General features: G+C 47.3%; 1 protein-coding gene and 1 non-coding gene across 2 annotated transcripts; both read left to right on the top strand.

The window, feature by feature from the left end:
* Positions 1 to 4689: 4689 nt before the first annotated feature.
* LOC123062962 (UDP-glucuronate:xylan alpha-glucuronosyltransferase 1) lies at positions 4690 to 10612 on the top strand. The gene is made up of 5 exons (XM_044486673.1): positions 4690 to 4958; positions 5438 to 5606; positions 7774 to 7974; positions 8117 to 8754; positions 9071 to 10612. The coding sequence occupies exons 2-5, from the start codon at positions 5566 to 5568 to the stop codon at positions 10093 to 10095; spliced, it is 1905 nt and encodes a 634-aa protein (XP_044342608.1). The 5' UTR covers positions 4690 to 4958; positions 5438 to 5565; the 3' UTR covers positions 10096 to 10612.
* An 11306-nt stretch (positions 10613 to 21918) lies between these two features.
* TRNAQ-CUG (transfer RNA glutamine (anticodon CUG)) lies at positions 21919 to 21990 on the top strand. Its single transcript has one exon. It is a non-coding gene; the product is annotated as a tRNA-Gln (tRNA).
* The last annotated feature ends 252 nt before the right edge of the window (positions 21991 to 22242 follow it).

Below are 22242 nucleotides of genomic sequence, written 5' to 3'. Positions count from 1 at the left end.
AGACGTAGGCTCTTCAGTATGCTATGATGTGTACCGCACCTGAAGTGTGCCTTGCCATGAGTCAGTCAAGGGGTACAAGAGTGATCCAAGAATGGATCACAGGACAGCGGTCAAAGTTATCCTTAGTAACTAGTGGACTAAGGAATTTTCTCGGTTATGGAGGTGATAAAGAGTTCGACGTAAAGAGTTACGACGATGCAAGCTTAACACCTATCCGGATAGCTTTGAGTAGAGATATCGGATACGTATAATGGAGCAACAATTTAGAATAGCTCCAAGTAGAACAGTTATTTGGAACAACTCCAAATAGAGCGTGGTAGCTGCATCTAGGAGATGACATAGAGATTTGTAAAGCACACACGGATCTGAAAGGTTCAGACTCGTTGACTAAAACCTCTCTCACAAGCAACATGATCAAACATAAAACTCATTGAGTGTTAATCACATTGTGATGTGAACTAGACTACTGACTCTAGTAAACTCTTGGGTATTAGTCACATGGCGATGTGACCTGTGAGTGTTAATCACATGGTGATGTGAACTAGATTATTGACTCTAGTGCAAGTGGGAGACTGTTGGAAATATGCCCTAGAGGCAATAATAAAAGTATTATTATTATATTTCCTTGTTCATGATAATTGTCTTTTATTCATGCTATAACTGTATTATCCGGAAATCGTAATACACGTGTGAATACATAGACCACAATATGTCCCTAGTGAGCCTCTAGTTGACTAGCTCGTTGTGATCAACAGATAGTCATGGTTTCCTGGCTATGGACATTGGATGTCGTTGATAACGGGATCACATCATTAGGAGAATGATGTGATGGACAAGACCCAATCCTAAGCATAGCACAACGATCGTGTAGTTCGTTTGCTAGAGCTTTGCCAATGTCAAGTATCTCTTCCTTTGACCATGAGATCGTGTAACTCCTGGATACCGTAGGAGTGCTTTGGGTGTATCAAACGTCACAACGTAACTGGGTGACTATAAAGGTGCACTACAGGTATCTCCGAAAGTATCTATTGTTTTATGCGGATCGAGACTGGGATTTGTCACTCCGTGTAAACGGAGAGGTATCTCTGGGCCCACTCGGTAGGACATCATCATATGCGCAATGTGACCAAGGAGTTGATCACGGGATGATGTGTTACGGAACGAGTAAAGTGACTTGCCGGTAACGAGATTGAACAAGGTATCGGTATACCGACGATCGAATCTCGGGCAAGTAAAATACCGCTAGACAAAGGGAATTGTATACGGGATCGATTGAGTCCTTGACATCGTGGTTCATCCGATGAGATCATCGTGGAACATGTGGGAGCCAACATGGGTATCCAGATCCCGCTGTTGGTTATTGACCGGAGAACGTCTCGGTCATGTCTACATGTCTCCCGAACCCGTAGGGTCTACACACTTAAGGTTCAATGACGCTAGGGTTATAAAGGAAGCGTGTATGTGGTTACCGAATGTTGTTCGGAGTCCCGGATGAGATCCCGGACGTCACGAGGAGTTCCGGAACGGTCCGGAGGTAAAGATTTATATATGGGAAGTCCTGTTTCGGCCATCGGGACAAGTTTCGGGGTCATCGGTATTGTACCGGGACCACCGGAAGGGTCCCGGGGGCCCACCGGGTGGGGTCACCTGCCCCGGGGGGCCACATGGGCTGTAGGGGGTGCGCCTTGGCCTACATGGGCCAAGGGCACCAGCCCCAAGAGGCCCATGCGCCTAGGGAACCCTATAGGGAAGAGTCCTCAAGGGGTAAGGCACCTCCGAGGTGCCTTGGGGAGGATGGACTCCTCCCCCCCTCTTGGCCGCCGCACCAGATGCCATCTGGAGGCAGGCCGCCGCCCCTTTGGGGTGGGAAACCCTAAAGGGGGCGCAGCCCTCCCCTTCCCCTATATATATGAGGCCTAGGGGCTGCCCATAAGACGTGATTCGATCTCTCTTGGCGCAGCCCTACCTCTCTCCCTACTCCTCCTCTCCCATGGTGCTTGGCGAAGCCCTGCGGGATTGCAACGCTCCTCCACCACCACCACGCCGTTGTGCTGCTGCTGGATGGAGTCTTCCTCAACCTCTCCCTCTCTCCTTGCTGGATCAAGGCGTGGGAGACGTCACCGGACTGTACGTGTGTTGAACGCGGAGGTGCCGTCCGTTCGGCACTTGGTCATCGGTGATTTGAATCACGACGAGTACGACTCCATCAACCCCGTTCACTTGAACGCTTCCGCTTAGCGATCTACAAGGGTATGTAGATGCAAACACTCTCCTTGACTCGTTGCTTAGATGAACTCATAGATGGATCTTGGTGAAACCGTAGGAAAAATTTTAATTTTCTGCAATGTTCCCCAACACATACAACATCTTGAATGCGGCTTGCTTCGCCTTCCATGCCTTGCCGTACTTCACCTTGTAATGAAAGATGGCTTTCACAAGGTCAATGACACTCTTGATGCTCATTATTGGAAGTGTGGATATTTGGTTGGACAGCCTGTAAGCAATGAACTCGGACGTGAGTTGTCTGTGTTGTTGGTGCACAAGCTTGCCATCCGCATTCTTGTGCCGGCACATGTGAGTTGGTAGACAACTCACTATGCGCCAAGTGGGACCTCCTTTCCATGGCCTTGCACGCACAATCCATGGACATGTTGGCACTTCACATTTGACCGTGTAACGCACATTAACATCCGAGTTGGCCACTTTATGTGGACGATAATGTGTAACCGAGTAGTTGTCGAGCCACATCTTCAATTCCAAGAAGGATTGAAACTCACAACCGGGATATATCCCGTTCTTGCCGTCTTCCAAATCACGGTGAGAACTTGGCCTAGCTCCAAGAGATATGCATTTGCCACCATCCACAACGGCTTCATCCGCGAGACTAAGATCCTTGAACAATGGTGTCTTGTGATCCCGCCCGAATACCTTCTTGAATGCTTCGGCCTCCTTCGGCGTGAACCCCTCCTCATCAACTTCTTCATCGGGACCATCGTCATCCGAGTCCGATGCATATGCACGGGAAAAAGGGATGGATTGGTCCATTGTCTCTTGCACATGATATTGGTCGAGATCACCCACATTGTTGTCATGGAGGTCAACTTCGTTGTCATCCTCCTCGTACTCATCATTCTCCTCTTCAAAACCTTTATTTTGGTTGTTTGGAGTCGGGCTCAATGTTGGCCAATCTTGTTGCGTGAATTGAGGTTCACTCATTTGATCTTGGTTCATGGGTGGGGGAGTGCTAGCAACCAACGGGGAGGGGTTCCGGTTCAAGTCTAAATTCAAAGTAGACTCAACCTTCTTGGAGACAAATAACTCAAGAGCCTTGTCTAGAGATTCGGCAACCGTCTCCTTGTATGCAACCCAACGTTGCTCGGAGTTCACACGCATTGTCTTCCAACGGATGTGCATTCCAAAACCAACATTATGCCTTCCCTCGAACTCAACAATGTCACTTGGGTCCGTCCAATTCAAATCTTTCCTCACTTGTTCCAAAAGCTCCGCATAGCTAGGACTACTCTCAAACACCATGTCAAGCTCATTCGGGTCCGTCTCAACATTGCCTTTCAAAAAGGCCTCTCTATCCACATGATGAACATAAACACATGTTCTCCCCATCCCTACAATAATCAAAAACACACATATATCAAGTAAATACTTAAGAAAAATATTTGCACACATATGCCCTAACATATAAAACAACCATAACCATAGCATAACCCTAACACCAACATCAAACACACATAACCCTAACCCTAGCATACTATGGAAGCTTAACCAACCCAAGTTAGCAAAGAAACATAACATCATTCAACACAAATTTGCAAATCCAAGTCAAAACTAGGGTTTTCCCCCAAACTAGCAAGATTTGAGCAAATGTGACAATTCCTATGGATGAAAACGAGGGGATCGGAGGAGATTACCTTAAGGGAGGGGTTGGCTTCGAAATCCACGGTCAAATACTCCGGATTTGCAAGATTTGAGAAGGATTTGAGAGGGGGGAGAGGGGAAGAGAGGAGGGCCGCAAGCCTTAGGGTTTGGGTGGGGTGGGGGTGTGTGGGGTGGGGGTGGGAGGGGAGAGAGGGTGGGGCCAGCCCAAGTGGAACACAGACTGTGCAGCGCCCACGAGCTAGGCGCTGTACATTACACGTGTGGCGCCTAAGACTTAGGCGCTGCACAGGTGCGTGTGGGGCCGCAGCTGGACCAGGGCTGCCACGCTGGCAGCAAGTGCAACGCCTAAGTGATGGGCGCTGCACAGTAGGGTGCGACGCCCAGCTGTCGGGCGTCACACCGAAGGGTCAGCAGAGTAAAATTTTATTGAAAGCAGGTCGGTTTGTGAATTGATTTCTGCCTCAGGTCAAATATGTGATTTCTACCCAGATAAAACGAAACCTGGTGTTATTTCTGGCAGCTCATAACCGCCAACTTGGTTGTGATCCGGGTATCCTCCAGCGGTCCAGCCCAATCTAACCCCTTCCTTCCTGGTTTCCCCCGGACCCCATCATTATCTCCCTCTTTTTAGGGTAACAATTCTCACCGACGGCGACCGCCCCTCCCCTCCCCAAATCGCCCCTGGTCCCTCCCCTCCCCTCCCCCTGCGAGATTTGGGCCTTGCCGTGCACGCCGGGGACCCGAGGAGCGGCCAGCCGGCCGGCAAAGATTACATTTTTTCCCCGGGGTGAACCCACTGCCCGTTTCCAGTCCGCTTTGCTTAACCCGCTCCTGCTTCCCCCCTTTTGTGCGCTAAGCTTCCTGCCTGCACGGCTCCCCCCCTCTCTCCCTCTCTATAAAACTCTCTCCTCCTGCTTCCCCCCTCTGAGAGCTTTTGCAGAGGGAGGGGCAGCCGGAGCCACACAAGCGCACAGCCACCACCACCGACTGCGTCCGTCCGTCCTCTTGTTCCTGCTGTTCTTGCCCCCATTGCCGCCGCCGCCTCCTCCGCAGCTGCGCTACGGGTAGGTCGTCGCGCCGGCGTGCCCTTCTTCCCCCATGCTTGTGCTGTTCTTGGCTTGCTCGGCCTTTTGGCCGGATGCGTTTTCTCTTTCGGCCCGGCGCCGCCTGATCTGTTCTTGGCTCTTCCGCTGGGTCGCCTCATTTGCCCGATTTGGTCGCTGGTTCTTGCTCGCTCCCCCCCCCCCCCCCCCCCCCCCCGAGCAGATTTGCCCTTTTCTCCTTGCTTTTTTTCTTTTTCTTTTCTTTCTCAGATGCTTTGAGCCATGGCGCTCTGGGTTGGTTGGGGCTGTCAGATTTGGCTTGCCGCTTTATTTCGCATTGCTCTCCGATATTTTCATCTTTTTCTGTTCTTATTTTCTCCCCTGCGCTACTGTTCATCCCCACATGCTCGTCTGTTCATCTGCTTATCCCCTTTCTGCGTAGCATTATTTGGCTTGCTGAACTTCAAGCTCACACGAATCCTCCCGTGTTCTGTTTTCAGATGAGAAGCGGCGCAACCGGGGCAGCGACTGCGCGGTCGGCCTGAGGCCGGAGAGGCAGGCAGGCAGGCTGCAAAGCTCAGCTCAGACCAGAGGAGGCTTCATCCAGACAGAGTGAAAGCGAGCCCCCATGGGCTCCCTGGAGGCGCGGTACCGGCCGGCCGGAGCAGCGTAAGATCTCCCTCCCCAGAGCAGAACCCACCCCTCGGCTCGATCCGAAGAGAAAAATACCCACTTTTCTGTACGCCCGTACCTTTTTTAGCTGGTGATACTCGAGGAGATGCCGCTTGCGTGCTAATCTGGCCTGCAGATGCGCCCTGCCATGTGCCGCCATGTGCTAACCAAGCCGTTTCTGTGGCGATTACCACGGCGTAGTAATCCCGTACCGCCATGGTACCCTGCACAAGATGCCGTTCTTTCCTCTCCGCTGCCGTCCGTCCGTCCGTCCGTCCATGGTGCCTTCCTCCTCCATAACTTCCCTGATCTTGTAGGTGGTGCCGTTGGTGGTTGCAGCGCCTTTATGGCATCCATCCATCCACCCACATATGCTACCACCAGTACCACTTCCCGTTAGAGATGCAGCGAGAATGCGCCCTCTTTTCCGTTGCTAAGATGCCGGAACTGCCATGAATCTGTTGGTTCTTGCGCCCTCTTTTTAACCTGATTTTGTTCTTATTACCGGCCAGGGATCTGCCCTGCATTTCTGGCGGTGGTTTTGATCCCATATTTAGGAGATGCTAATGGTTTCGGTAACCCAGCTCCAGACTTTCTGTTATTATGGTGGGGCCAGTTGTCGGTGCTCATGTGTTCCTCACTGCGGATTTGGCCCCGGAGACCGCTCCTTGTCACCGAAACCTATTAAATCTCTCCTACTGACGCATTGGCTCCATGTGCACTCCGCAGTGGGCACGTTGAGTTGGTCAGCTCCGGTACACTCTCTTCATGCCGGTGGCCTGAGGGTGACAATTGGGGATCATTTCCTCTAGAAAATGCCAGGTTTTTGGGGTTGTGTTTGACTCTTCGGTGCGCGGCGAACGGAGTGAATCCGGCAACCTTGGTCTCCTGTCATCAGTCTTTGTGATGTTAACGGCATTGACGCTACTGCAAAGTTTCTATATCTCTACACCTGGGATTGCTCATCTTCGTGCGGCTTTTCTTCGCGTGTTTGCCGGTATTAAAACTGCTAATCGGAGCGTGCTGTCGATTTGAGACCAAGAAACATGGAGGGGTTAGGTTAGGTACCGGGAATCTCTGTGATTAGTGGTGCTCTCCTTTTCTAAAAGATGCGGCTAATAAAGCAGAGGCCCGGAGGAATAGATGAGTGCGCTGGTTTTCATTTGCTAAATCTTTTTTAATCCTTGGTGCGGAGAAACGTGCGGGCTTTTGTTCCCCTTAGCCTTTTTTCTCCTCGATAGCCAAATCACTTTAGTGTGTGATCACTTCCCAATATTGGATGCTGCAGTTTCTCCTGTTAAAAGTGGTGCGGGGGTACTTTAGTTTTAGTGTTGCAATGCATGTTAGCCGCTCATGGGGGCTGGTCTTCTGAACCTTCTGAGCATAAGCATATATAGTGCAGCCTCCAAGAAAAACCAAACACCATCACCTAGGAAAGCACCATGAAAGCTATCTTTGTGGTTGTAAGCAAAGCAATGGGGTGAGGAAAGGAAAGCACCAGGGCGTGGCTTGCTTGTAGGCTTATTTTGTTGTTATTTTGGTACAAGTGGTTGTTCTGATAGGGACCTTCGGAACCAAGTTGGATCACTTCCTTGTACTTCAGATAAAAAATATATTAATATAAGCTGGTTACTTTGGGAAATCATACCTGCTTCTTCAGAAGTGCCTATTTCAGAGTTTTGATTTTGGACTAACAAATATTTTAATATAATCTGTTATATTGGGAAATCATACCTGCTTCTTCAGAAGTGCCTATTTCAGAGTTTTGATTTTGGACTAACAAATATTTTAATATAATCTGTTATATTGGGAAATAACACTTCTTCAGAAATTCTCCTATATATCCTCTATAAATCTTAGGCAGAGTTTTTGGTTTCATCTGCCTAGCCAAAGCTCCCAGTGCCTATTGAGTGTCTAGCATCTACCAAGTGTGATATTGACAAAAGTAAAACGGAAAAATTCATCTTCCTGCATAACAAAATGAAAGCTAGGAGCAGAACTCTACTGCTCTCGTGGTATCAGTACCAAAAAAATGTTTATACCAATATAGTAAGACTTTTTATTGTAGAGATAGCTTCTGAGTTCCGACTTTATCTTGGCCAGAATTAGTACTTCGCTGTTCCGTTACTGACTTGCTGTCTCTTGACTATCTCCTCTGTTGCAGTGATGACACAGCTAAAAGAAGGACCCAGAAAAGTAAAAGTTTCAAAGAGGTTGAAAAGTTTGATGTATTTGTTCTAGAGAAAAGCTCCGGCTGCAAGTTCCGATCCTTGCAACTTTTGCTCTTCGCTATCATGTCTGCTGCATTTCTGACACTTCTATACACTCCGTCTGTGTACGAGCATCAGTTGCAGTCCAATTCTCGGTAAGTATATATGTATGAAGAGTATCTTGTTGTAACAGCTAGTACTACACGTAGAACATTACTTTACACTAGGCTAGGTTGGTATCTGTATATGGTAAGCTGCATATTGCCCTGAAGCTCATCGTGTTCATGTGCTTTGCAGGTTTGTTAATGTTGGATGGATATGGGATAAGACTATCCCTGATCCGCGATATGTATCTACTATGCCCGTTCAGTGGGATGATGTGTATAAAACTATCGAAAGTCTGAATGGTGGTGAGCAGAAGCTCAAGGTCGGACTCTTGAATTTTAACAGCACTGAGTTCGGGTCTTGGACACAATTGCTCCCAGAAAGTGAGTTTTCGATCATAAGGTTGGAGCATGCTAATGAAAGCATCACCTGGCAGACACTGTACCCTGAATGGATTGATGAGGAGGAAGAAACAGAGATACCATCTTGTCCATCGCTTCCAGAGCCTAATTTCCCAAGAGGGACACACTTTGATGTTATTGCTGTGAAGCTTCCCTGTACCCGAGTTGGCGGGTGGTCCAGAGATGTTGCGCGGTTGCATCTGCAGTTGTCAGCAGCAAAATTGGCCGTGACTGCCGCAAGAGGCAACCGGGGGGTACATGTGATGTTTGTGACGGAGTGCTTCCCTCTTCCGAATCTCTTCTCTTGCAAGAATCTTAAGAAACATGAAGGCAATGCTTGGCTATACAAGCCTGACTCGAAGGCATTAAAGGAGAAGCTTAGACTTCCGATTGGATCTTGTGAGCTTGCTGTTCCACTCAAAGCAAAATGTAAGTTGATTACTATCTCTGCTGTTTTCAATGTCTCTGCATAGAAATATGCTAATTATTCCTCATTACCTTTTGCAAATGTTTGTCATCTACTCATCTGTTGATTTGCTAATTTGAATATCCACAATGCCTGGAAGAGCTATCCATCTGTGGCAGTTGAAATATATAGCAGTCTCTCTGCTTTATCATATAGGGAACATCACCACCTTTGGTTCGAATATTGTCATGATTGAAAATTTGCTTTTATGCCTTTTTAGTGTTGTCCCTGTATTACTTGGGATTTTTTGATGAGTGACACCAATCCTCTCTCTTACAGCAAGACTTTACTCGGTAGACCGACGCAGAGAAGCATATGCTACCATACTGCATTCAGCAAGCGAGTATGTCTGTGGCGCAATTGCAGCAGCTCAAAGCATTCGTCAAGCAGGATCAACAAGGGACTTTGTTATTCTTGTTGATGACACCATAAGTGACCATCACCGGAAGGGCCTTGAATCTGCGGGTTGGAAGGTGAGAATAATCGAGAGGATACGGAACCCAAAGGCTGAGCGTGATGCTTACAATGAGTGGAACTACAGCAAATTCCGGTTGTGGCAGCTGACGGATTATGACAAGATCATATTCATAGATGCTGATCTGCTCATCCTGAGGAACATTGATTTCCTGTTTACAATGCCGGAAATCAGTGCAACTGGCAACAATGCAACACTCTTCAACTCTGGTGTCATGGTTATCGAGCCTTCAAACTGCACATTCCAGCTGTTAATGAATCACATCAACGAGATCACATCTTACAATGGTGGCGATCAGGGATACTTGAACGAGATATTCACATGGTGGCATCGGATTCCAAAGCACATGAACTTCCTGAAGCATTTCTGGGAGGGCGACGAAGAGGAGGTGAAGGCGAAGAAGACCCAGCTGTTCGGCGCCAACCCGCCGATCCTCTACGTCCTCCACTACCTGGGCCGCAAGCCATGGCTATGCTTCCGGGACTACGACTGCAACTGGAACGTTCCGATACTGCGGGAGTTTGCCAGCGACATCGCGCACACGCGGTGGTGGAAGGTGCATGACAAGATGCCCAAGAAGCTGCAGAGCTACTGCCTCCTGAGGTCGAGGCTGAAGGCGGGGCTGGAGTGGGAGCGGAGGCAGGCGGAGAAGGCCAACTTCACGGACGGGCACTGGAAGCGGAACATCACCGACAAGAGGCTCAAGATTTGCTTCGAGAAGTTCTGCTTCTGGGAGAGCATGCTGTGGCACTGGGGCGAGGCCCCCAACAACGCGACGAAGAAGGCCTCGACGCCGGCGCTGCCCGCCGCGACCCTGTCGAGCTCGTGAGATGCTGTGTAGATATCCTCCCCCGTGAAATTTTAGTATACCAGATGATGATACAGCAGACCTCCCCCCAGTCTCCTCCATTCCATACAATACACAATAGCAACAGCTTTGTAAAGGTAGCCATGCATGCTGCTCCTAGGCCTTTCCTTCCCAACAGCTATACATTTTGTTTGCTGCCGATGCCTCGGGCGCGCGCTCTCGCTCTCGCTGCTGCTGCTCCAACCGCGACGCCACGGCTAACGATTTTTTGGGTTCATCTTGGATGGGCAATAATTCGTCGCTTGTAGGTAAGTTTTCTTGGGCAAGACTTGTCTATGGCTGGCTGTGTTGGCGCAGTGGTAGTTAGCTTTTGTAATGTAACGTGTGTATGGTGGTCGTTGAACTGTTGGCTCCGGTGGCGTTGGTCTGGGGTGATGCAAGGGTTAGATTGCTGACCGGCGGACGCCGCCGCTCCTTTTTGGCACCATGGGTGATGGACATGATATATGATGTTGTAATGGAATTTGGGTTGGTTCAACTGCTCGGCGATTCAGCGTATGGGAAGTGGTTCCCTGAGTCGTCTGAAATTGTTTGCCTGTGTTGCTGTAGAACAAACCACGGTCGGCTGTGGGGTTGGTTCGGTTGCATGCATGTGTGTGTGCATTGAGCTCAGCGGCGCCACCTAACGGGGCGGCGTTGAAATGGCGTGCTGCCGGTGCTGGGTGCGGGCAGACGTAGAAGAGGAGGACACACATGGGGCGCATGGAGAGTTGGGTGAGCTGCCTCCCGTGCCAATGGTGGACATGGCCCCATCATTGCCAGGATCTCCATTATTTCGCCGTGCTCCGTTGGGTTGGGTTCCTTGCAGCTGCGGGCGATCTTTGTTGAGGCCGCTCGAGGCAAATTTTCGTGTTTTGACCTTTTTTTGAAACCTATTCAAGATTTGAACCTAGTTTGAATTATCTTTGAGATCCGACCCTTTTGCTACCGCCAGAATCCATGGTGATAGGGTCTAAACAGCCTACCGTCAGAGACTTTGGTGGTAGGAAACTTCGCTACCGCCAGCCGGTCTGGCGGTAGCCTGCACAACCCTACCATCAAGGTGTTTGGCGGTAGGCATGAGCATGCACTGTGTTTAATATTTAGGAGGTACTCTAGCGCCATGGTCCCTGACGGTAGTAGATCTCGATTTTTTTTAAATTAAGATTAAATCTTGAAGGTTTTAAAAAAGGGTCAAAACACGAAATTTAGCCGCCGCTCGACGTGCTCGCTTTTCCGACAGCATGGAAACGCCCTGCGTCCACCTAAAAAGCACGAGGATGCACCGCTGGTGTTGTTTGCCCAAGATCGGGAGCGGTTGGAGCTGGAGGATTCCGTGGCAGTACCACTAGTAGGTTTTCTTTTAAATTGCTTCCAGATCTGGACGCACTGTAGCTGAGCTGAATGCCAATCTGGCGTCCCCGCAAAAAGAAAGAAAAAGGGACGCGACTAGCAGTAGTACTGCTGCTGTGACAACGAGCGGGGTTGGGCGCCGCACGCCTGGTTTCCGAATGGGAGGGAGGGCGGTGTGGCCATCTTCCCGGCCCTTTTGTCAGAGAAGGCATGCGATGCCGCGGACCGGCTCGGCGCCCGAGCCCCTTGGCCGGCGAGAGCGCGGTGCGGCGTGGCCCCGCGCACGCCTGGCACGCGTCCGTGCGCTCTGCATCTGTCGGCGAGGGTGCCGGCTTTTGAGGTTTGACCGGGGAGAGGAAGAAGCAAGGGGAGGAGGGGAGAAAGGACGCCCCGGGCTGGGCCTCCGTGGTCGGCGTCGCGAGCTGCCCTTTCTGCCGCGTCGCGGCGCCGACGCTTCCAGCACAAGTAATTTTGGGGGCCACGACGGCGCGACGCCGGACGGCGGGTTCGTTTGAGAGCGGGTGCGAAAGGCCGGGACGGCTGGGCCGCGGATGTTTAGGGCAACTCCACCGCACGACCTTAAACGGACGTCCGCTTTGTTCGGATTCTGTCTGTTTGGGGCGGCAATAGGTCATAAAACGGACATGCATGTCCGGGTTTATTTGGAGGCGCCCAATGCGCTGACCAACCCCAAAACGTTCGCCTCGGCCGCCATGTCACGCCCGCGCTCTTGCTCCGCCGGCGCAGCTGTTGGTGCCGCCGCCGCTGCCAGGCTCGCCCGCTCCACGCTCCGCGCGCCCGCCTCGCCACCCACCGTCGTGCCCTCGCCCGCGTCGCGGCCAACTCCTCGGCGCTCGCCGCCTCGCCGCCGCCTGGGCATTTGCCGCACGCACCCGCCGCCCCGCTCACGCCCGCGAGCCGCGCGCCCAGCCTCGCCCCGTTCGGCCAGCTCGCCGCTCGCAGGCCCGCGCGTCGCGAGCCCCGCCCAGCACCGCACGCCGTCCCGCTCGGCCAGCTCGCCGCGCCCAGGCCCGTAAGCCGCGCGCCCCGTCCCGCCCGGCCAGCTCGCCGCGCTCACGCCCGCGCGCTGCGCGCCCCGCCTCGCACCGCGCGCCGCCCCCGCCCGGCCAGCTCGCCGTGCCCGGACCCCGCCCCGCGCGCCGCCCCGTCCGGCCAGCTCGTCGCGCCCAGGCCCGCACGCCGCTCGCCCATCATCGTCCGGCGCGCCGTGCCCCCCGCCCCGCCCCGTGCGCCCGTCTGCTCTCCTCGCCCTATCCACGCTCGCCTGCCCGTGGCCTTGCCTGCTCTCCTGCCCATGGCCTCGCCAGCTCGCCGTGCCGCGCTCCCACACGCCACGCTTGCTCGACCGTGCTCGCCACGCCGCCGGTTGCGCCGAGCTACTGCGTGCCGCGGCGGTGCATGTAGTAGGCGGAGGTTGCGTGCACCGGCGGAGAGGAGCAAAAGAGAGAGGAGAAAAGGTGGAGAGAGAGGATGGTGGGTGGGTATGGTGGGCCATGGGAGATAAAAAATAGAGAGGATGACAGGCGGGCCAAGGGGTCACATGCAGAGGACACGCCCCGGACGAGGACGACGTGAAATTGTCCGCTTGTGTCCGTTTTCGATCCAAAGGCAGACCAAGTTTGCGCCCAGGATGGGGCAAGGCGGACCAGAAAGGGACGTTTTTAGAATGGGGTCGCGCGTTGGGACGTCTCGTTTGTCCGTTTTACCTCAAATGAATGGGGCCGGACAATTTGAGGAGTTGGCCTTATCTGCAGTTTCTGATGATACACGGACATGGGCTGGACGGCCTGGTAGATGTGCTGTGCGCTCGACGCGAGTATACTCTACTCCAACCAAACACACACACCCACACACAAATCTACTCCAACCAACGTGGACCAAGAGCAACTTTTTTTTTTTTGAGGGGTGGACCAAGAGCAACTAGTTGAGCACGGAAGCCTTCCCAACAATCACATAAGGTGGGCTGACAGCGTCCCAGCCGCCACCATGTGTCTGGCTCTAGGTGTTTTCTTCGGATTTTGCTTTTTTCCCCATGTATTTTCGCCTTTTTACTTGTTTTTTTTGGATTTTTTTGACTTCTTGGTTTTTCATGGGTGTTCCTTAACTTTACGATGGAAAAAAAATTCACGTCAAAAATGTGATTTTTCTCGTAAGAGGCATTGTTTTTCTTCCGCAAGAGGCCTTGTTTATCGGAAATGAAAAAAAAACATGTTTTTTTCTTTCTTTCGCGAGAGGTATGGTTTTATTTTCGTGAGAGGCATGGCCGTGCCTCTCGGAAACAAAAAAAACACGCTTTCTCTTTTATTTTTCTTCTGTGAGAGGCACGGTTTTACTTTCGCGGGAGGCACGACCATGTCTCTTAGAAATGAAAAAAAACACGATTTTTGTGAGAGGCATGATTTTGCTTTTGTGAAAGGCACGAATTTACTTTCGCGAGAGGCATGGCCGTGCCTTTCGGAAACAGTTTCCGCAAAGGAAAAAAAATAAGTGCTCCCGCCTCAGTTTTTTCGTACATTTTTTCGTGAAAGAAGTTTGTCAAAACCTATCAACATGAGATGTAGTGTTGAAGATCTCGACGTGAAAAATTCAATGATAAAAACAGTTCAAGATTTGAGCGCATGGTTTAAGAGATAAAACATTTTGAATAATGGATTTAGGAAAAAAAACTCTCTGGTTGCGACAAGTGACGCGCATGCAGCACGCCACCTGCCGCAATATGAGAACGGGAGAGTGATCTTTGAAATGGGTAATCCTCAATTAGTGATTTCGCGGTCATGCCGTGAACCTGGAAGCTACTTTCTCCGTCCTAAATTACTCGTCCCTGAAATGGATGTATTTAAAACTAAAATACATTTAGATACATTTATACGTGCGACAGGTAATTTGAAATGGAAGGAGTAACGCTCAACATCTACTTAAAAAAGCCAACCATCCACATGGTAAATGGACAGTATTATTATGCGCGTGGGTCGGGCGGATAGCCGGACAGGGGTGCAGCTATGTCTCGCTTTATGCGGCACAATAGCTCAGCTCGCCCGCAGGGAGCCAATAGTAGTCTGACTCATTAACCATACATTTTCCTCATGCTGATGACACACACGTTATTTCTTTATCTATTTTTATTTACTTATACCTTGAAAAATACAAAAAAAACAGTTTAGTAATTTTTTGAAGTACTATCACACACACTAAAAAAATGTTCATGCCGTGTAAAAAGAATGTTTGCTCAACTATTACAAAAAATATTTGTACTCAAAAATGTTCACTACACCTTTAATAATGTTTGTGCATTGCAAAAACAAATTTGTATTTTTCTATAAAAATATGATTAAAGAACGTAAAAGATGTTAGCATCGTTTCAAAAAAATGTCGTTCCAAAGAAGAACTCAACATGTTTTTACAAAATATTTTACATGTATTTGAAAATTTTATTTCAAAAAAATATTAGTGATGTATTTGAAAAATATGAAATACGTGTAAAAATGTGGTAGATGTATTAAAAATGCATAATATGTATGAGAAGTAGTAGACATAAAAAAATATTTGAAAAAATATTAATCATTTATTTTGTAAATAAATATAAAAATATTCTTCATGATGTACAATGTGTATGAAAAAAGTAGACATGTGCAATTTTTAAAATAAAAAATCAAAGAAAGTTACAAAGAAAACCTAGGTAAATTCAGAAAAACAAGTAAAAAAATAGAAGAAAACCAAGGAAAAATAATTAAAAACCGGTAAAGAAAACAAAAGGAAAAAAAACACGCGGCAACTACCGACTGGGTCGACCCTCGTCGAAGTTTGTTTTTGAGAAATCTCGTCGTACTTTATTAATAACAATGTTGTAGAGGAATTGAGAGCAAGTAATTAAATGGTATGCCTTGCGGGAGCTCCTCAAGAGCCATTTGGGGGGGGGGGGGGCGAGAGCGCATGTCGTCGCGTCCTGAGCGCTTCCTCGGAATTTTTTATTTTATTTTTCTGCACGTGTTTTTAGGTTTTAGATACTTTTCCCATTTCTTCGGGTTTCGCCCGGTTTCCCGCAAGTTTTGGACCTAAACAATTACAATATTTTTTGGTAGAAATGCAATTTTTTCTCTCTCTTCACGATAGGCACAGATTTACTTCTCAAAAAGGCACAAAATTGTTTTCACGAGAGGCACAATTGTGCTTTTTTATTGTGAAAGTAAAACTTCATTCATCAACGAGAAGCATTACAATCTAGCTTACATAAGGTTAAGATTTTCTTTGAGGCATGGCGCACCCATACCGCTGTCCAAGGCTCCTTCCTTAGTTGCGCAAGTGCATGGCTAACACAGTGCAAGCCTCTCCTAACATGTGTTATTTCTGACTGCCGTCCCAAGCTCAGCAGATGTTTTGCTTCCTTCAGAATTGCCGCAATTGGTGATCTATCAACTTCTATGCCCGTAAGCATGCTCACATCAGTGGTGCAGTTCGTCTCCAAGATGAAAGGTAGTGTGCTCCACTCAAGTGTAAGTGAGACCCCTTCGCGACAAGCAGCGACTTCTGCCTCCATCACGCTCACACATGATGTAAGTAATGGCGAGATCCAAAGATCGCCTCTCCCTTGGAGTTACGAAGAATCATACCAACAACTCATGTCATGTCCGCTTCCAAGAAGGCACCATGGACGTTCAGTTTGCACCATCTCTCCGAGGGCCTAGGGTTATCAACGGGGGAGAGATGGTCTTGTTGTTGCCTCTTCATGTGACCACAACTGCACAGGTGTGCCTCTCAGGAAGTAAAAAATATATTCTTTCTTCTGCGAGAGGCACACCTCTCACAAAGAGAAAACATTATGTTTTTCTTCTTCTGCAAGAGGCATGGATTTGCTTTCGCGGAAAACACAACTGTGCATCTCGGAAAGGGAAAACGCGTTTCTTTTCTTCCCTGAGAGGTACAGATTTACCCCTTGTGAAAGCACAGTTTTACATCCGCAAGAGGCATATATGTGCCTCACGGAAAGGGAAAAACATGTTTTTTTCCTCGAGTGGCACCGATTTGTTTCCATAAGAGGCACAATTATGTCTCGGGAATGAAAAAAACAGTGGGTAAAATTCATGCTTCCGGCTTGCTTTTTTATTTTGGGCCTTTTCGCGAAAAAAATCATCGAAACCAATTGACATCGGACTAGTTTCGAAGGTCTCGACGTGAGAGATCCAAAGGTGAAAATGGTTCACGATTTAGACGCATGGTATAAGAGATAGAATATTTTAAATAAACGGATCTACGAAAAAGGAAAAACTCCGAGGTTGTGACAAGGGACTCACATGCAATGCGCCACTTTAGTGATTTCGATAACATCTGTGCGACACATTGGGGGCAGCGAGTGCACAATTCCTATTCCACGGTAGTTCGCCACGAAGAAACCGCTGCCCCCCACGCCCCGCTGCATATAAGTGGGCCGGCCTAGGTAGAGCACGCACGATTTTGGGAAGGATCTAAAACCTTCCCAGATCTGTTTTTATTTTCCAGTTTTTTCCTTTTTTAGTTTTGTTTTTGCTTTTTCATTTTGTTTTAGTTTCTTTTCTTTTTCCTTTTAATTTTCTTCGTCATTTCCTTTTTTATTGTTTCTTTTTTCTTTTTTCTCGTTCTCCTCAACATTTTTTTAAAAAAACTGTGAGCATATTTTTTCACAGAATTAAAAATATGTTCACCTAATTAAAAAACGTTCATGAAATTGAAAAATTGTTCATCGTATTCAAAAATTGTTCACCATAACTTAAGAAAGGATTCATCAAAGTTCATCCGATTTCGAAAAAGTTTTCTTGAATTGGGAATTTGTTCACCAAGTTCAAAAAAACAAAAATGTTCATCTAATTGAATTTTTTTATCATATTCAAAATTTGTTCGCATAAATTTTGAAAATATTCATAAAATTCAAAAAATGTTCATCCATTTTTTAAAACTTTCATCAGATTTAATAAAATATTCTTTGAATTGAGTATTTGTTCATCAAGTTGAAAAATTGTTCACCAAATTCAAAATTTGTTCATTAATATCCAAATTCACGAACATTTTTTGACATCACGAGCATTTTTCAAATTCTTGAACATTACTCCAATTCAGGAACATTTTTTGGCTCCACTAAGTTTTTAAAAATTCGCATTTTTGAATTTTGGAAAATTTTGAAATCCCAAATTATTTAAAGAAGAACAAACAAAAATGGAAAGAAAAAACCAAGGAAACAAAACAAGAAAATATGGGGTGCCGCACTGCCGCTCATTGGCCGACCCAAATGGGCTCACGGGGGAAGAGGGGGTACCCGCATGCCGACACGCGGGCACCCCCTCTCTCCCTGCGAGCCCGCACACAAACTTCTAAGATCGGTCGAACCGGGCAATAGAAGCTTCCCATAACCGACCAGTCGAGGGCCTAGCTGCTAACCTTATGAGAAAGGCAGATTGGATAGTTAGCAAAAGCGCACCCGACACCTATTGGATCAACTCAATGCATGTTGGACCGCATTTTTTCTATTTTGTATTTTCCTTTTGTTTATTTATACCTTTCCCTTTTATTTTGTACGTTCTTTCTTTTATTGTGTTTGCTTTTCCTTTCTCCGTTATATTTTCAAAAGTATGATTAGTTTTCTTCAAATTTTATAAACATTTTCATAAAATTTGATTCTTTTTGAAATTTACAAATATACTTTAAAATTTATAACCATTTCCAGAATTTAGTGGAATTTCTTTTTATTTTTGTTAATATTAAAGTACATGGCTATTAATTAAAATTCCTCATACATTTTTAAAATTCGTATTATTTTAATGTTTCTAATTTGAATAAAAAATCTATGAAATAAAAAAATTCAATTTTTTTTTGGCTCAATGTGGTATATAAGCCTGGTCCATTTTAGCTCATAGCAAAGTCGCGTGCGTGCGTGCTCACGCAATGTAACAAATTGCAAAAACGTGGTTAGTGAAGGGATCTTCAGGAATGAACACAACAATCCTCCAAGAGATCAACCATCGAGCTTTATATTTTGTTTCCTGCTCATTTGTTCATGAAGGACGTCGTTCTAATGTTGAAGCTCATAACTTAACAAAATACACTATTTCTCTACCTCAAGGTCACCATGTGTGGTTTTTGAACCCGCGTGACCCTAATGTAATTCCTGTAAACCTTTTATTCGAGCAATAAAGTGAGTGTGTTCCCCCTACAAAACGCATGGGTTAGGGGATAACTTGGTTACCAGTTTCGGAAGGTCCATGGTATGTTTTTTTTCCGGTTTTCGAAGGTTTATGATGTATTTTTAGTTTCTTTTTTTGTTGTTTTCTCTATCGGTTTTATTTCTTCCCTTATTTATTTCTCGTTCCTTTTTATCACTTCTCTTTTAAAAAATTGTTCCCAAAATTTTAAAATTATTCCTATAAAAAATCCCAATTTTTTTAACAAAATAAAATATCTAAAAAGTAAAAAAGTCATTTTTACATATTTTTTTACAATTTCCAAAACTGCTCAGAAAAACTTTAAAAATATATTCACATTTAAAACAGATGCTCACTGTTTTTAGGAAAATATTCACAAAACGTTAGCTTTTAAAATAAATAAGTATTTCAGCTTTTCTGGGAAACTAACAAACCAACTAAAACGTGTAAAACCGAAAAAAATCACTAGAAAACCGATAAAGAAATAATAGGAAACATCGAGCGACGAATGGGTCGCCCATAGTGATCCCTTTGTGGTTTATTAAGAAAATTATTCCTACTCCCTAGAAGAACTCATTGATGTCTTTGATCCCCTCATATGGTATTGTCATAAATCATCAAAACCAAAAATAAAAACTAAGGTATAATGAAGATGCACTTTCAACAAAGAATGTTTACAATGAAATATTATAAGTGGGGTACTATTGTGCAAATTCGGCTTGGACCTAGTAAACCTCATTCTTGGTGAACCCGAGAAAGCAGGTGCTTATGTTAGATTGCCATTAGGATTTGGCTACAAAGTAGAAACTTGGATATGGATGCAACAAAATGGCTCTCGAGCTCATCTGTTCGGAGGTGAACAAACAGGAGGTGATGCACACTTTGGAGGTTGTCAATGCGAGCTTTGAAGGGAAGTACCTTGGTTTTCCTACTCCAAATGGCGGTTATCTAAAGGGAAATTGAAGAGCGTTCAGCACCAGCTTACCAAGAGAATTATCCAATGGGGGGAGCTCATGTCTCAGGCAGGAAGAGAGGTCCTTATCAAGGCCGTAGCACAAGCCCTTCCGACGTTCCTTATGAGCATTTTCAAGTTCCCAAGAAGCACATGCGATGACCTTGCACGCATGATCCGGAGCTACTGGTGGGGCGCATACAGAGGGAAGAGGAAGACACACTGGAAGGCATGGGATCACTTGCTGTGGCCAAAAGCTGCTGGTGGGATGGGTTTCAAGGATTTTAGGATGTTCAACCAAGCCTTGTTGGCAAGGCAAGCTTGGAGATTGCTGGTCAACCCTGAGAGCCTTTGCGCAAGAGTCTTGAAAGCACGTTACTATCCCAATGGACGGCTAGAGGACACGGTTTTCTCCACAAATGCATCACAAACTTGGCAGTCCATCGTCCATGGGTTGGAGCTTTTGAAACAAGGCCTGATTTGGCGTATTGGTAATGGCAGATCGGTTTGCATTTGGAGGGACCCTTGGATCCCTCACCCCACTGGTCGCCCTCCAATATCGCAACAAGGTAGATGTAGACTGCGAAGGGTCAGCGAATTACTTGATGAAACGGGTGCATGGCGGTCAGACTTACTGCAGCAGTACTTTTTGCCTGTTGACGTCCATCATATCATGAAGATAAAGGCCTCTCCACGGCTAGGCGATGACTTTATTGCATGGGGGGCTGAACGTACCGGTATCTTCACCGTACGTAGTGCGTACCGGCTGGCACTCGAGGACAAGTTGCGTCCCTCTTCAGTCGCGGCGAGCAGGGCACCGGACGGGCGACGTGCCGTCTGGGCATTTTTATGGAGGTGCCCTGCTCCTCCAAAGGTGCGTGTTTTTGGTTGGCGTGTGGCTACGAATGCTCTCGCAACTTGGGCAAATAAATTTGCACGCCAGATGGAGCTTACTGACGTGTGCCCTCTCTGTGGTCTCGAGCGCGAGAACACGTTTCATGTGTTTTGTAGGTGCCCAAGAGCTGTTGATCTGTGGCAATCCATGGTGCAAGTTGGGCGGATACCTGATGTTAAATCAATCCGCAATACAGGACCGAAGTGGTTCCTGAATCTCATCGCGGAGTGTGACGAGGGTGACCGCCTGAGAGTCCTCATGCTTATGTGGAGGTGCTGGCACGTGCGTAACGAGATCCAACATGACAAGACACTGCCGCCCATGGAGGTGTCCCGACGGTTCCTTCAAAGCTACGTCACCTCACTGTTGGGGATCCAACAATACCGGGCCGGAGACTGGGACAAAGGAAAGATGGTCATCCAACTAGAGGGAGCGGAGCAGCCAATATCGCATGTGGACGTTAGCTGGAAGTCTCGGCGCAAGTGGAGCCCACCTCCGGAAGGTTGGGCGAAGCTCAACGTGGATGGGTCATTGTCACACGAGGATGGAAGCGCCGATGCCGGCATGATCTTGCGCGGGCACGGCGGCACCATCATTTTCTCTGCATGCCGTTCACTTCGGCCATGCCCGGACCCATTGCACGCTGAGTTGGCCGGGTGCACGGAGGGACTCGGCCTAGCTTTGCAGTGGACGGAGTTGCCGATTATCCTGGAGTGTGACAGTATGCAGGCCGTGCAGATGATCAAGGCAAAAGGACCGGATCGTTCCCAGCATGCAATGGTGGTCTCAGAAGTAAAGAGTCTTATGGGTACAAGGGAGTGTTGTGTTACTCACATCTCTAGAGAGCAAAATAATGTTAGTTATGTGTTAGCAAACTTCGGTCGAACGGAGAAGCGTACTGTGGTCTGGCTCCGCTCTGGACCTGCTAATGTCCCTAGTCTGTGTAGGGATGAATTCGTGTGGTCTTGAGTAATACAATCCTTTTACCCCCGCAAAAAAGAAAACAATAGAAAAAAATAAAAATAAAAATGTCTTTTTGGCATGGAAGATGTTTGAGTGTGTGATGTCCATGCCAAATTTGATCGTGTTTGGATATCTAAGTAGCTCTCGAAAAGCAAAATCAAGGTTTGTGAGATAGTTTACTGTTTATGCACTGTTTGGATCAGGTTTTTTTTTTGCCAAGAGCTTCTCAGATTGTCTGAACACGATGAAAATTTACCCAGACATCACGATTTGAGCATCTTCCATGTCAAAAAATTCAGTTATTTTAAAATTTTCTTGTTGTTTATTTATTGTTCACTGAGATCAGATGAGCTTGCGTACAGAATTGAATACTCCCTTGGATATTGAAGCGGGTGGAATTCTGTGGGGACTATATCGCATATAATAGAGTTTTCCTGTGAAAAGAATTCATCAAAGGTCCCATGGTCTAGTGGTTAGGACATTGGACTCTGAATCCAGTAACCCGAGTTCAAGTCTCGGTGGGACCTGTTTTTTTTGTACCTAAGCTCAGAAATGCTTTCAATTCTTACTACTTGATAGGAAACACCATTATGAATGTATTGGGGATTTAATTTTTTGTAGTTATCAGCGGTAGTTCACTACCACTGCCCCACAGGAATCAAACAGAAGTGATCACTTTCGTTGGTCAGCAATCTTCGCACATCGACAAGTTTGCAAGGAGTTTGCTTTTCTTCACGGGCCCCACTGATCGTATACATGTCTTGTTATTAATAACTATT

The sequence above is a fragment of the Triticum aestivum genome, chromosome 3A (genome assembly GCF_018294505.1).
Source record: "Triticum aestivum cultivar Chinese Spring chromosome 3A, IWGSC CS RefSeq v2.1, whole genome shotgun sequence".
In the NCBI taxonomy this organism is placed as follows: Eukaryota; Viridiplantae; Streptophyta; class Magnoliopsida; order Poales; family Poaceae; genus Triticum; species Triticum aestivum.
This window is presented reverse-complemented; position numbering and strand designations above follow the sequence as displayed.